Below are 16,117 nucleotides of genomic sequence, written 5' to 3'. Positions count from 1 at the left end.
GCCCCAGGGACTTCTATGGTTGCTGTATATGGCTTTGTACTTGAAGCTTGTACAGACCTGTAACACAGGCCTCTCTGTGGGCCCTTACTGAAGTTTTGAAATGCAAAATCTTGCGTCAGTGATGTATTTGACATGTGAGCTTGCACAAATAGTAGCTTAGGAGAAATATTAGACATCTGTAATTATAAGGTAAAAATAATCATTTTCTTTCTTTTTTCATTGTCGCCTTCCAAAAACTATAACTTTTTATTTATTCTATTTTTCTGTCTATGTAGCTGTATGAGGGCTTGGTTTTTTGCGGGACAAGTAATTTTTTATGGTGCCATTTTGGGGTACACATAACTTTCTGAATAACATTTAACTCTTTCTGGGAGGGAGATGTGAAAAAACAGCAATACTGCCACTGAGTTTTTAAATTATAAATTTTTCATTAATAACCTAATATCTTTATTCTCTGAGTCAGTATAATTACAGCAATACCAAATACATATAGGCTTTTGTTTTACATTTTAGTATTTTTGTGCAATAAAACCTTTTTTTTTTAAAGAAGAAAATCTTTTTGCATTGCCTCATCCCATAACTTTATTTTTCTTTCTATGGAGTTGTTGTTGTATGGACGACTTGTATTTTTCACTGGTATCATTTTGGGGTAAATAAAACACTTTTTGATTGCTTGTTATTTTTTTCAGTGGCAACTAAATTGACAATTTTATTTTATTTTTTTACGGAGTTCACTGTAGGGGATAATTTACATGATATTTGTGTAGTGCGGATTGTTATAGATGCAGCGATGCCAAATGTAGGGGAGATTTTAATTTGTGCAATTTTTTTTTATTGAAAAGCTTTTTTTATTAGATTTTTTTTTTTAAATGTAATAAATGTGTGTTTTTTGTTTTTTTTGTTTTTTTTTTTACCACTTAATAGTCCCACAATAGTGCATTGCATTTTAATGTCCTATACTGACATTGACCAGAGCGCCAGAGAGGCGCAGCCTGCCGGGGAACACTTAGGCCTCTTTCAGACGGGTGTTGCGGGAAAATGTGCGGGTGCGTTACGGGAACACCCGCGATTTTTCCGCGCAAGTGCGAAACATTGTAATGCGTTTTGCACTCACGTGAGAAAAATCGCGTGTGTTTGGTACCCGAACTTCTTCACAGAAGTTCGGGCTTGGGATCAGTGTTCTGTAGATTGTATTATTTTCCCTTATAACATGGTTATAAGGGAATATAATAGCATTCTGAATACAGAATGCATAGTAAAATGGTGCTGGAGGGGTTAAAAAAAAAATAAAATAAAATTTAACTCACCTTAGTCCACTTGATCGCGCAGCCCGGCATCTCTTCTGTCTCCTTTGCTGAATAGGACCTGTGGTGACGTCACTCCGGTCATCACATGATCCATCACCATGGTAAAAGATCATGTGATGACCAGAGTGACGTCACCACAGGTCCTGTTCAGCAAAGGAGACAGAAGGAGATGCCGGGCTGCGCGATCAAGTGGATTAAGGCGAGTTAAATTTTTATTTTATTTTTTTAACCCCTCCAGCACCATTTTACTATGCATTCTGTATTCAGAATGCTATTATTTTCCCTTATAACCATGTTATAAGGGAAAATAATAATGATCGGGTCTCCATCCCGATTGTCTCCTAGCATCCGTGCGTGAAAATCGCACCGCATCCGCACTTGCTTGCGATTTTCACGCAACCCTATTCACTTCTATGGGGCCTGCGTTGCGTGAAAAACGCAGAATATAGAGCATGCTGCGATTTTCACGCAACGCACAAGTGATGCGTGAAAATCACCGCTCATGTGAACAGCCCCATAGAAATGAATGGGTCGGTATTCAGTGCGGGTGCAATGCGTTCAACTCACGCATCGCATCCGCGCGGAATACTCGCCCGTGCTGAAAGGGGCCTAAAGGCGGCCATGGGGCCTACACCAGGTCCCAACTAGCCTATACACACATCGGCACCCCACAATCTTATTTGCCTGGTGCCGATGGGAGACAGAGGGAGTCCGCTCCCTCTGTCACTGCTTACATGCGGCGGGTTCCATTGCCTGCCGTATGTAAGGGGTCAAACAGGCAGAGGTGCCGATCCGGGCTGTTAGAGCAGGAGTGCAGTTCTCATGTGAGAGACGAGGCCCTGCACTGCGCTTAGACTGGGACGTCGCCTTTTCACGGCCCCTTAGTAACCGCCATAAAAAGGTGTATGGGTGGTCACTAAGGGGTTAATGGTCACATGAGTTTGCCTAAAAAATGCACAGTTAACAGACAGCAAAAGTTAACAATTCCTTTGTCCGCATTCCTTGCAGATCAGTGGCTTCTGGCCACATTAGTAGTAGCCCCATTTCAGCTGCATCTCATTCGTGCAGCAGCCGCTATGTGGGACATCAACCTCAGGGTGCTGCCACATGTGCAGGTTTTGTTCAGACTTTTTGATACAGTTTTTAAAGTCAAAGTAGTGGATTCAGAGAAGTCATATCCTTGGTTATACTTTCTGCTGTTTATGATCCACTCCTTATCTTCGCTTCGAAAACTACATGAAAGAAAAAAAAAAAAAAAAAAAGAACAAAACCTGCAGATGTGACCGCACCCTCAGGGTGCTGGTGGACTGATAACTTTTCCTGACCAAAACCGGCTCAGTGTGAGTCAGTGAGTTCAGATTTTTACTGTTTATGGCTCATTCACAACGACAAGACATTTCCAGTTCCTAATGCTGGAGAATGACCTAACAGGAAAATACCTCTGCTGACTCACAATAGAGCTATTCTACTTTATGTAACTGGCTCACACTTTCACACGGGGAGACGTGTACCGTAACTTGTCTACATATCCCCATAGCTTTTATCTGCCTATAGATGTGAATAGTTAAAAAATGGCAAAAATCAAAGCAGGACCCCTACGACTTCTGGCACGATATTCTCTCCTTTCTGTAGAGGATTTTGCCAACCCACCTTTCTCCAACACATTTCTCCTACTCCATACTACCACCCTCCCCCTGTACATTTGACGCTCATCCCATCTTCTTTCTCCTGTTCTTTTGCCAACACATTTAGTCATTGCTAAAGCGTTAGAATGACAAACCTACAGGTTAGGCCTCCTGCACACGAACGTGTGCGCACCGTGGCCGTGCTGCGACCCGCAATGCACGAACACCGTCCGTGGGGCAGCCGCAGCAGATCACGGACCCATTCACTTTAATGGGTCCGCGATCCGGACGTTCCGCAAAAAGATAGGACATGTTCTATCTTTTTGCGGAACAGAAGTACGGGACGAAACCCCACGGAAGCACTCCGTAGTGCTCCAGTAGGGTTCCGTTCCGTGCTTCCATTCCGCATCTCCGTATTTGCGGACCCATTGAAGTGAATGGGTCTGCATCCGTGATGTGGAATGGCCCCGGAACGGCGCCCAATTCCGCCAAGGTTTTTGTGGTTTTGACATCACTGCATTCACTGTGTTCTAAAAATAACATGACATCCTTATTCTGCAGCTCAATACAATTATGGTGATACCAAACTTGTATAGTTTTTCATTTTGTTTTATTACTTAAAAAAAAAAAAAAAAAACTTTAAAAAAAACATTTTCTGACAGCCGTAACTTTTTATATTTTGGTCTACAGACCTGGGCTTGTTTATTTGCGGAATGCACTGTAGTTTTTATTGGTACCATTTTTGTTCAACTTTTTGATCGCTGTTATAAAAAAAATTTGGGGGGGAAACCGTGACAAAAAATAGAGAATCATGAGTTTTCTGAAAATGAAAACTGTTGAGGCCCACAAAGCAAGTGAAGGCTATAAGATGATAACATAGTGTTTTTAGGTTGCCATTTCCTCAGTTCCAAATGTAAATAAAAAATGGCAGTTAACAGGAACAGTGGAGGTCAAGAGAAGGTCTGGAAGACCAAGAAAAATTTCAGAGATAGCTGCTCATAGGATTGCTAGAAATCAGATCCCCCTGCTCAACTGCAAAATACCTTCAGAAAGATTTAGCAGATTCTGAAAATGTGGTACACAGTTCTACTATTCAGCGACTCCTGCACAAATATGGTCTTCATGGAAGAGTCATCAGAAGGAAACCTCTTCTGCATCCTCCCCACAAAATTCAGCTTCAGAAGTTTGTAAAGAACATCTAAACAAGTCTGATGCATTTTGGAAACAAGTCCTGTGGACCAACAAGGTTAAAATAGAACCCTTTGGCCACAATGAGCAAAGGTATGTTTGGAGGTAAAAAGGGCACAGAATTTTGTGAATTTTTTTCTCTCCAACCAATCAGAATGGGGGTGGATCAATCATGCTTTGGGGTTGTGTTGCTTCTACAAATGGATAATGATCCTAAACACACCTCAAAATCCACAATAGACTACCTCAAAAGGCACAAGCCAAAGGTTTTATCATAGCCCTCATAGTCCCCTGATCTGAACATTATTAAAAATCTGTAGATAGACCTCAAAAGAGCAGACCGCCCAGGAATCTCACAGAACTGGAAGACTTTTGCAAGGAAGAATGGATGAAAATCCCTCAAACAAGAATTGAAAAACTCTTGGCTGGCTATGAAAAGCATTTACAAGCTGTTCTACTAGATACTAATCATGCAGGGTGCCCAAAGTTTGGCTTCAGGCCCTTTTCCATTTTAGTTATTTTGAAAATTTAAAGAATAAAAGTAATTTAAAAAAAAAATAGTTACAAGATTAGGTGCACCACTGTGGTGGATGCAAACAGTAACATCTGACTAACCCTCACACTGATGTTAAAAATGAGACTTTAGCCAGTATATCCTTATATTAAGGACATACCTGAGCCCGCGCACCACGCCAAGGTTTCTCAAGTGGCAAGGGACCTAACGCTAAACCTACCTGTACCGTATGGGCAGTACCAGGAGCCAGTGGGCAAATTACAGCAGTGTAAGGTCCGACTCACAGCACAGCTCCCTACAGTGTGACTAACCACACATACAATGGGAGGAGGCTTAGAGTCCCACCCATGGCTGGCTGATATGTTGCAGGCCTCACAGGTGCACCTCCAAATGTAAATATACGATTTAAATTACAAAAATACGTGGTCTCAAAAGGCAGGTAATACTTAACCCCAAATGCAGTGCATTTATGGTCGGGGGAGCAGATACTGCGCTTGTGGTCTGTTGTTAAGGGCGATCCCCAGCAAAAAATGCATACAATGGAGGATGCCCCCAGCAGACCACAAGTGCCACAGAGACATCCTAACCCTAATCTCCAGACTGTAATTATCCCAATCCCCCACATATAGTGTTAGTATATTATCAACAATTAATATATTATCAACAGTTAGTCCAATTAAACAAGGCCATACACTGCGCCTTAGGCCTTAGTCCTGCTATTATTATTATTATTATTATTATTAGAGAAGTAAAAAAAAAAAAAAAAAGTCCAGCCAACATCTAGTTAACAAGTAGTTAATGTGTTTCCAAATATTAAAATAGGACACCACCGAAGGCAATTCCTTGGTCTATATATATCCAGACGAGAAGACAAAAAAATACCAAAAGTTCACGATGGTTAAATCAGCCGGGGAGGTACAGCATAATACCGTGAGGGAGAGGGTTAGGAATGGTTAGTCACTGATTAATTCAAGGGGTTAGAAGGAGTTAGTCGAACCATCAAAGTTCCGGAGAGATCTAGTTCGAGGCTGCACCAATTGAGAATCTATAAATCAGTCCAGTGCAAATAAAAAAGAAGCTCTCCAAGGGGTTAGAAGGAGTTAATCAAGCCGATGAAGTCTCCAACCATCTATATATTAGTGATGAGCGGGAGGTGCCATATTCAATTTCGCGATATTTCGCGAATATTCGCATGAATATTCGTGTTATATTCGTCGAAATCGAATATTCGCAATTATTCCAATTATCGCGAAATTATTTTTTCGCATATTGCGAAAATTTATCTTGATAGTATAAGGCAACGTTCCTATGCTAATGACTATGGCTAGGCTAATATGTGTATTTTACGAAATTTCGTAATATTGCTCTAACTTCGTCTCTTAGAATATTACGAATATTCTAAAAGATGAAGTTAGAGCAATATTAAGAACATTTGCAAAAGTCGAAATTGCGATGCGAGTAATATAACACGAAATAGTCGCATGAAGATTTCAACTTAGCACTGCTATACTCCATATTCTAGCCTAATATGGAATATAGCTGTGCTAAGTTAGCACTGCTATATTCCATATTAGGCTAGAATATGGAGTATAGCAGTGCTAAGTTGAAATCTTCATGCGACTATTTCGTGTTATATTACTCGCATCGCAATTTCGACTTTTGCAAATGTTCTTAATATTGCTCTAACTTCGTCTTTTATAATATTCGTAATATTCTAAAAGACGAAGTTAGAGCAATATTACAAAATTTCGTAAAATACACATAGATTGTATTTAAGCTAATATACTGCTATAGTAATAATTTTTAATAGTGTACATATTTTACAAAACTTAAGTTCAGAAGAGGCAAAAAAAAATTACAGGAAAAAAAAGGGATTATAGCACTATATTAGCTAAATTACAATCTATATGTGTATTTTACGAAATTTCGTAATATTGCTCTAACTTCGTCTTTTAGAATATTCGTAATATTCTAAGAGACGAAGTTAGAGCAATATTACGAAATTTCTAAAAGACGAAGTTAGAGCAATATTAAGAACATTTGAAAAAGTCGAAATTGCGATGCGAGTAATATAACACGAAATATTCGCATGAAGATTTCAACTTAGCACTGCTATACTCCATATTCTAGCCTAATATGGAATATAGCTGTGCTAAGTTAGCACTGCTATATTCCATATTAGGCTAGAATATGGAGTATAGCAGTGCTAAGTTGAAATCTTCATGCGAATATTTCGTGTTATATTACTCGCATCGCAATTGCGACTATTGCGAAATTTCGTAAAATACACATATGTATTAGATTGTAATTTAGCTAATATGGAATATAGCAGTAAGTTGAAAACGCCACTGACTGGAGCAGCCAGGAAGCCAGGAATCCAAAGGACAGGTAAGAACAACTTTAGGGAAGTGGGAAAGAAAAAAATATAATAAAAAAAAAAAAGAAAAAAAACGAATATTCGATTTCGCGAATATATAGAACGATATTCTAAATATTCGCGAAATCTCGAAATTGCGATATTCGAGAAAAAAATTCGCAATTCGAATATTCGCGCTCAACACTACTATATATCTTCACCCCCTATTGTTTCTCCTTCCTTTCCCTCACTTTCATTCAGCAAGGGGCTAACAGCCCCCTCAAATATATCAAAGCTGCAAAATGTCCACACAGCCTGGATATTCAAATCTCCAACTCCCATCCCCTCTCGTACCTCTCGTCTACGATTATATCACGGCTTCCCTACTGTGAGACGAATCCCACTGTCCAGGAAAAAAACCCTCAATTCCTCTCCTCTGAACCGTCTCTCATTGGCACCCAGGCATCAAACAGCGCAAAGATGTCTTCACAGGCGTTTGCCCTCTCCGCACATCAAACCAGGACTCCGGCTCCCAACCTCACATCCGCTCATAGGAACAACAGCAGCGCCGCTCCTCACACAGAGGAATCTCACCCCCCAGGGCATCAAGATGTCGACATCTGACCAACGTCCAGCAGCGGCAGGCCAGCAGACAAGCAGGAGAGGAAGAGAGGTGGTCACGGTCCAGGCGTCTAAGGTATCGGCGTCCACAATAGCATCGTGGCAGCGGCAGAGACGGGCTGGTGAGCGAGCAGAAGGAGGAGGAGCGGAGCCTAGCGTCTGTCGTCAGAACTGTTGCGGACCCATTCATTTCAATGGAGCCTCAAAAGATGCGGACAGGACACAGTGTGCTCTGCGCATCCGTAGTTCCGTTCTGTGCCAATATAGAGCATGTCCTATTCTTGTCCACAATTGCGGACAAGAATAGGCATTTTCCATACAGCGCTACCCATGTGCGGTCCGCAAAATGCGGAACGCACCCAGTCAGTATCGGTGTTTTGCGGATGTGCAAAACACTTATGGTCGTGTGAATGCACCCTAAGGCTGTGTTTTTGCAATGTTTTATTAGTTTTTTTGCCCCCCGTTTCTTAACTGGCATTTTTCGCTGTTTTTAGTATAAAAAAATAATAAAACACCATTTCCAGATGTTAGCTGTAAGTCTATGGGAAGTTTGAAACCCAATAAAAACATGCTTTTTGTGTAGTGCCGTGTTTCTTCACTTTTGATGATTAAATTTTTCTGTATACTGAATTTTTTAAGGTCTCTTTCATACATAAATTTCGTTTGACATTAAAGTAAAAAGAAAACGCTTGAAAAACTGGCAGCATATTTTTAATGTTACATGTGATTTCTTATGGTTTTTAATGGCATTTTTATGTTTTGTTTTTTTAACAAATAGAGGGCCACATTTACTAATGGCAGTAAACCTAGATTATCCATTTGGCACAATTTGGTGCATCTTTGTTTAGACTAATTATCTGTGCCTTGTCTGACAAGGGGTGTTGGTTTATCAGAGATGGCGAATGGCTCTTTGGAGAGAGTTCAGAGAAGAGCTACTAAACTGCTACATGGATTGCAGGATAAAACTTACCAGGAAAGGTTAAAGGACCTTAATATGTATAGCTTGGAAGAAAGACGAGACAGAGGGGATATGATAGAAACTTTTAAATACATAAAGGGAATCAACAAGGTAAAAGAGGAGAGAATATTTAAAAGAAGAAAAACTACCACAAGAGGACATAGTTTTAAATTAGAGGGGCAAAGGTTTAAAAGTAATATCAGGAAGTATTACTTTACTGAGAGAGTAGTGGATGCATGGAATAGCCTTCCTGCAGAAGTGGTAGCTGCAAATACAGTGAAGGAGTTTAAGCATGCATGGGATAGGAATAAGGCCATCCTTCATATAAGATAGGGCCAGGGGCTATCCATAGTACTCAGTATATTGGGCAGACTAGATGGGCCAAATGGTTCTTATCTGCCGACACATTCTATGTTTCTATGCTATGTAAGGGTACTTTCACACTTGCGTTGTTTGATTCCGGCAGGCAGTTCCGTTGCCTGAACTGACTGCCTGATCAGGCAAACTGTATGCAAACGGATGTCATTTTTTCTGACTGATCAGGCATTTTTCAGACTGATCAGGATCCTGATCAGTCAGAAAAATGCCTGATCAGTCAGAAAAATGCATTGCAATACCGGATCCGTTTTTCCGGTGTCATCAGGCAAAACGGATCCGTTTTTTTTTTTTTTTTCATTTTTAAAGGTCTGCGCATGCGCAGACCGGAAGGACGGATCCGGCATTCCGGTATTTTGAATGCCGGATCCGGCACTAATACATTCCTATGGAAAAAAATGCCGGATCCGGCATTCAGGCAAGTCTTCAGTTTTTTTCGCCGGAGATAAAACCGTAGCATGCTACGGTTTTCTCTTTTGCCTGATCAGTCAAAACGACTGAACTGAAGACATCCTGATGCAAACTGAACGGATTACTCTCCATTCAGAGTGCATGGGGATATGCCTGATCAGTTATTTTCCGGTATAGAGCCCCTGTGACGGAACTCTATGCCGGAAAAGAAAAACGCAAGTGTGAAAGTAGCCTAAGAATGTGCTGTGGCCTAATATGCTACATTTAGTGCCAAAACTCCAGCACAAAACTGGTGCAAAATTCGGCCTTTATACCAACTATCAGTTGGCCTAGTTTGAGTTGCCTGCGCTGACGGAGAAAGCATGTAATTTATGACAAGGCGCAGTTCTCATCATTAAGTACATGCCTCCTCCTGCAGTCTGTGTGTAAATGATGAATATGCCAGGTCCAATGGCCCCGCTCACATCATGGCATCATGGTAGAAAATGCTAATTGCGACTTGAAAAGTTGCAAATCCGGTAGAAAACCGGCATAAGGGGAATAATTAATTTCTCCCAAAGTGTCTATCCTTGCACCACATTTATCATCCAGCCTGAGCCCCTGATAAATCTGGTGCAGGTCTAAAAAACCTGTCTGAGTTTACTCCATCTACAGGTTTAGTAAATCTGCCCCAACGTGTTTTACTGTCATTCATTTTTGTGCCTTACATTAGGGCAGTACAGATGCGTTCGGGGCCGCTTGTGAGCCCCTTCAAACGGAGCTCACAAGCGGACACCCGAACGCAAGTGTGAAAGTAGCCTAACATCTGGAGGTGGCATTTACTAAAAAAAAAAAAAAAAAAAAAACTGTGCAAAATGACAGTAAAAAAAAAAGTAAAAAAAATCAGCAATGATGTGAAAATTGGGGAAAAACAAGGTGTCGGACCCCCGCCAATCTAATATTGATGACCTATCCTGAGAATAGGTCATCGATATTAAAGCCCGGACAACCCCTTTAAGATGGCTTGACCTTTCATTTATTAGTAACCAGCAACTGATGTGTATACTATATGTATTTTTATTTTTTTATTAGAAAAGCCACACAACCCCATGGTGAATGCAGGAGCGATTGTCAGTTGTTCATTGATTAAAGTGAGTATGGAACCTTTTCTTACAAAACTGGGTATATTAGTCAGGAGAGAGCCATACTGAAATATACCTCAAACCAGACCTCCCAAGCGTCCCTCTTTTGGACCTCTGTCCCTCATTGCACCTTTAATGTCCCTCTTTTTGATCTGAAGTATAGATTTGCATTGCTCAATTTACAATATTGATCCAGAAAGTATTTGTCTGGTTCCCATCTATATATTAGACCCGACCTTGCATATTTCATTATTTGATGCAATTTTGGTTTTGGAAATTTCTATATTCAGATAATTTTTTAGATATTGTGCGCTAAGAAAACTATTAGGCTGCGCTCACACAGGCGAGATTTCCGCGCGGGTGCAATGCGTTAGTTGAACGTATTGCACCCGCACTGAATCCTGACCCATTCATTTCTATGGGGCTGTTCAGATGAGCATGCAACGCAGGCCCCATAGAAGTGAATGGGGTTGCGTGAAAATCGCAAGCATCCGCAAGCAAGTGCGGATGCGGTGCGATTTTCATGCACGGTTGCTAGGAGACTATCAGGATGGAGACCCAATCATTTTATTATTTTCCCTTATAACATGGTTATAAGGGAAAATAATAGCATTCTGAATACAGAATGCATAGTAAAACAGCGCTGGAGGGGTTAAAAAATAAATAAATAATAATTTAACTCACCTTAGTCCACTTGATCGCATAGCCCGGCATCTCCTTCTGTCTCCTTTGTTGAATAGGACCTGTGGTGAGCATTAAGTACAGTTACAGGACCTTTGATGACGTCACTCCGGTCATCACATGGTGCGTCACATGATCTTTTACCATGGTGATGGATCATGTGATGACCGGAGTGACGTCATCAAAGGTCCTGTAACTGTACTTAATGCTCACCACAGGTCCTATTCAACAAAGGAGACAGAAGGAGATGCCGGCTACGCGATCAAGTGGACTAAGGTGAGTTAAATTATTTTTTATTTATTTTTTAACCCCTCCAGCCCTATTTTACTTTGCATTCTGTATTCAGAATGCTATTATTTTTCCCTTATAACAATGTTATAAGGGAAAATAATACAATCTACAGAACAGCTAACCCAAGCCCGAACTTCTGTGAAGAAGTTCGGGTTTGGGTACCAAACATGCACGATTTTTCTCACACGCGTGCAAAACGCATTACAATGTTTTGCACTCGCGCGGAAAAATCGCGGGTGTTCCCGCAACGCACCCGCACATTTTCCCGCAACGCCTGTGTGAACCCAGTCTTAAAGTGTATAAATATGTAGGAAAAATGAACTTTCACACAATGAACAATAGGTGTCCCTCTTTGACCGTCCAAAAAGTTGGGAGGTATGCTCAAACCTTCAAAATGTGTGCAAATGTTATTGCACCATTGCCCATAGAACCTAAGTAAACACATTGGGGAGAATTTATTATGACACTTGCACCAGTTTTTTTGGAGTCTGAAAAGTCACAAGTTTTGAAGCATAGTACTTTTGCTAAAGAATGCGACTTTTTTTTTCTTTCCATTTTGACACTGCTCTTGTCAGTTTCAAAAAGAAAGTGGGGCTTCCACAATCCAAGAGAATGACCATATTGTATGCTAGAAATTGTGTGCAAATTACAGTGCACTTCTGATTAAGACTAAGTCTTATCAAATGCCCAATATAATGTTTGCAATTTGTGCATATACGGTATTTAAATTTGTTGTATACTAGTATTAACTAGATATTTAAGCAGGGGCGGATTAATTGCATCATAGGCCCAGGGCTGTCTACCCAACTCAGGCCCCCTCCCGGCTAGGACACAGCAGTGCGGCAAAATGGAGGAGACTGTCAGCAGCTGAGTGGGGGCATTCAACAGAAGCTGTGCGGCTGCACAGCTTAGAGGAACAGTACAGCGTTCAGTGCTGCTGAATTCATTGTGAGTGTTCGAGACCAAGTTGGGCCCCACCGAGATGTCGGGCCCAGGGCTGCCGACCCAAATGGCCCTATTGTAATTCGCCACTGGATTTAAAGGGGTATTCTTATCACAGACAATAGGGGCATATTGCTAGGATATGACCCCATTGTCTGATGGGTGTGGGTACCACCTGTGTCCGGCCGCCACCAAGCGCTGCTCCCATACATGCGGTGCGCGCATGCTCGGCTATTTTTGGCGGCCCCATAGAAATGAATGGAGGTCGGCTGCGCATGCGCAGTGTGCCCTCCACTACTTTTCCCGCTCCGTTCTCTGTGTAGGTGAGGGTCCCAGAGGTGGGACCTGCACCTATCAGACAATAGGGGCATATCCTAGCAATATAACCCCATTGTCTGTGATGGCAAAACCCCTTTAAGCAGTTTATATTGGTATACTGCTCACACCAGAATAAACATTATGTTAAATGTCTGCAGCTGAGAGCTGGGATGTATTATATACAGTATATAATATATAATTTATCATTAAAGGGATTCTCCGAGACCATTGTCCCTCTGTTCTTATAATAGCTTAGAATGTTTTCTGATTACCAACATGAGAGGTTCTTCCTTTATTCAGCCCTCTCAGAACACAGAATTCAGCAGCTGATTGGCTGGTCCAGGCAATGTTTGCGCATCCTGACTGACATCATATGAATTGCTAGCGGTTGGGAGCTTTGGATGGGTAAGCTTTGCTTCCCCAGCACATGTGCAGTTTTAGCTATGTACTGCACATACACCTTTTTGTTGTTGGCTTCTTACTGACCTTGAGGTCCAGATTGTGATGCTGATTGTTTACATGCTGAACTTATGGGTTAGGCTACTTCCAGTGAGTGCTCCCCTCCAAACCCAGCAAGCATACAGCTTCCCAACCCTACCCTCACTAGCTGTGCCCACTCCAAACATTAGCCACACTCTAATCCTGCCCATCTTGAGGCTTCCAACTCATCCATCCTACACTGCCCTCCTCACTGTTCTGCTGGATCTTGGCCAACAAGCCATGTTCAACTTCCTATGTCATTCCATAATTTCTCTGCATGGCGCAGATAAGTCCAAGATTATCAGGCATGCTCAGTAGGGAACTTGTTTCCAATTTGGAGATTGCCTCTGTACATGCGCAGTACATAGCTAAAACTGCATGTTCTGGGGAAGCACAGTTTTCCCATCCAAAGCTCCCATCCAGTAGTTCACATGTCATCAGTGATGCCGTCCTTACATTGCCCAGAGTGACCAATTAGATGCTGAGTTCTATATTCTAGGAGGGTTGAATAAAGGTGGAACTTCTCATGATGTTCATCGGAAGACATTTTGTAAAGCTACAGTGATCCCTCAAAATATAACGGCCTCAGGATACAATATTTTCAACATACAATCGGCTTTTCTGGCAAATCATAAGTTGAAACCAGACTCGACATACAAGGTCTCAGACTCAGATCCAACCAATCAAGGCCACTTCTCTGGTAAAATAGCTTTATTAGTTACTAGTTAGCAGCAATTCCTGACTGTTTTATGTAAGGACTTGTTTTATCTGTCTTAGTTATCTGCTTATTTTTCTTAAATCTTCATTTTCTGTTATCTTGGATGACATTTTGGGACTTTGGAACCGATTACTCAACTTACAATGGTTTCAACAAACAAGAGTCCTGCTGGAACCAATTAATATTGTATCTTGAGGGATCACTGTACATAGATACAATTCTGGACAGCTGCAATGTGTGCTACTGGAAGAAAATAGGCCGCCAAAATAAAAAAAATAAAATAACACTGTAGTGACAGATCCTTTTTAGTGAAGGTAATGCTGACTTGACATTCTGCTTTGATAATGTATTTTTATTGTTTTATTTAGCAAGAGGCTAACAAGGCAGAGAAGTTTGATTATGTAAGTATCTTTTCATCATTTTCTATAATAAGTCTACTTTGAAGTTTGCTACAGTTACAGGTTTCTACAAGCATTTTTAACGTATGATTCCCACATAAGACGTATCCATTAATGACTGGTATATTCTCACTACTCAAATCACCCCAGTTTATCCTGTCTGAATTATCTTAAAGGACACCATCACCAATATAACAATGTGCAGCATTAATTAGTGACAGATCCCACAATCGCACTGCTGTGTTTTAGAGAAGACCGCTTTAAAGGGGTTGACCTATGAAAAATGTTCTATATTTTTTGGAGCTGAATTCTATTGTAATAAAAATAATAATAATACTGACTTCACTAAATACAGCATCACCTGCTGCTTGTTCTTTTCCTTACTTATCTGTCCACTTTGCTGACGTGGACACACATGCTCAGTTCCATTCTTCAACTACCACCTGTATCTACTGCTTCCAGCTCTCTCCCCGTGACAGTTACAGGGAGAATGCTAAAGCAGAAAGGACACCCACCCTGAAAAAAAAAGACATGCCCTCTGAGAAAAGGCACACCCCCGAGCTGTCAGCTTGAAATATATCTAGCAGAGCAATGAATGGGGAGCTCTGAATCCATGTGAGGTACAGGCTAGTTCTTGATTTGTTAGAAAGAAAATGTCATGTACTATATCATTTCTGATTTTCATTTTTTACATTAATCATTGGATGATCCCTTTAACACTAGTCGGAATCAGTTTTTATGCACAACTCAGGGAGAAGTAACCACCGTCCAGCTCCCCTCTGGGCTCCTGCCCATCTTCCAATGATTAGGTAATCCTGTCCACATTCATAAATATACACTTTTACAATAGTTAGGCCTCATGCACACAAGTTGTTTTTCTCGGCCTCCGTTCCGTTTTTTTTGCGGATAGGGTAGGGACCCATTCATTTCAATGGGTCCGCAAAAAAATGCTGATAGTTTATCCGTTTGTGTTCCGCGTCCGTTGTCCGTGTTTCCCTTCAGCAAAAAAAATAGTGCATGTCCTACTTTTTCACATCTGCGGACAAGGATAGGCATTTATTAGAAGGGATCTGTGGAAAAAAACGGATCCTCCAAAAAAACGGATTCCGTCGTGTGCATGTAGCCTTAATCTGTAAACTCCACTCCAAATCGGGATAGTTAGCAGGTATGGGGTCTATACATTACTATTGAAGCTGGTTTTCTCTATTCTTACTGCATGTGTCTAGTGTGCAATAGGTTCTCTATGGTTGTGGTATTTTTCTTGCTTCTTGCACTCACTAGTTAAAAGTCTGAAGAGTAATATATGAAACATCTCCATACAAGGAGAAGATGAATGTCCCAGCCATTAGATTACAAGACGTGTAAACCTGTCCTTACAGGACCCAGTCTTCTTGAAGGAGACAGTTCACAGCTCAGCGCTATTAAAACACAAAGGTTGACAGTAGCCAGTTACCTGCTGCACGTCACTATTCTTGACACAATGCAGATTTCCTCATATTTGCTGGAAAAATTGTGCAGCATGCAGCGCTATTTTTTTTGTAAAATAAGAGGCTCCACTGGTGTCTGCTTTGTGACAGATCCATCACAGCTGGAATTTCATTTTTCTGGTCCTGTGATGAAAATGGAATTCCTAATTCAGGGGTGAACAGTATGTATCGATTGGCCAGACCATGAGCACATGGTAGGCCTCCCGTGGCATGAGAAGTGCTTCTTTAGGTTCTGTTGATATCCGCATGATGTCTTCTGTTCATAAAGGAAGCCACAACATTGTGATGGATTCGTCATTCAAATGAATAAGACAGAGATTCCGATA

At 41.2% G+C, this 16,117-nt stretch overlaps 1 protein-coding gene across 1 annotated transcript in view; it reads left to right on the top strand.

Moving 5' to 3' along the window:
* Positions 1-16,117, top strand: part of GLS2 (glutaminase 2) — a 109,852-nt gene that overhangs the window by 45,651 nt on the left and 48,084 nt on the right. The window contains exons 7-8 of the mRNA XM_040425616.1: positions 10,427-10,485; positions 14,275-14,307. Of these exons, the coding sequence (XP_040281550.1) occupies positions 10,427-10,485; positions 14,275-14,307 (92 nt within the window). The remainder of the gene's footprint in view (positions 1-10,426; positions 10,486-14,274; positions 14,308-16,117) is intronic.

This window comes from Bufo bufo, chromosome 3 (genome assembly GCF_905171765.1).
Source record: "Bufo bufo chromosome 3, aBufBuf1.1, whole genome shotgun sequence".
Classification (NCBI taxonomy): domain Eukaryota; kingdom Metazoa; phylum Chordata; class Amphibia; order Anura; family Bufonidae; genus Bufo; species Bufo bufo.
The sequence above is the reverse complement of the archived record's forward strand: the minus strand, read 5'-3'. Positions and strand labels throughout refer to the sequence as shown.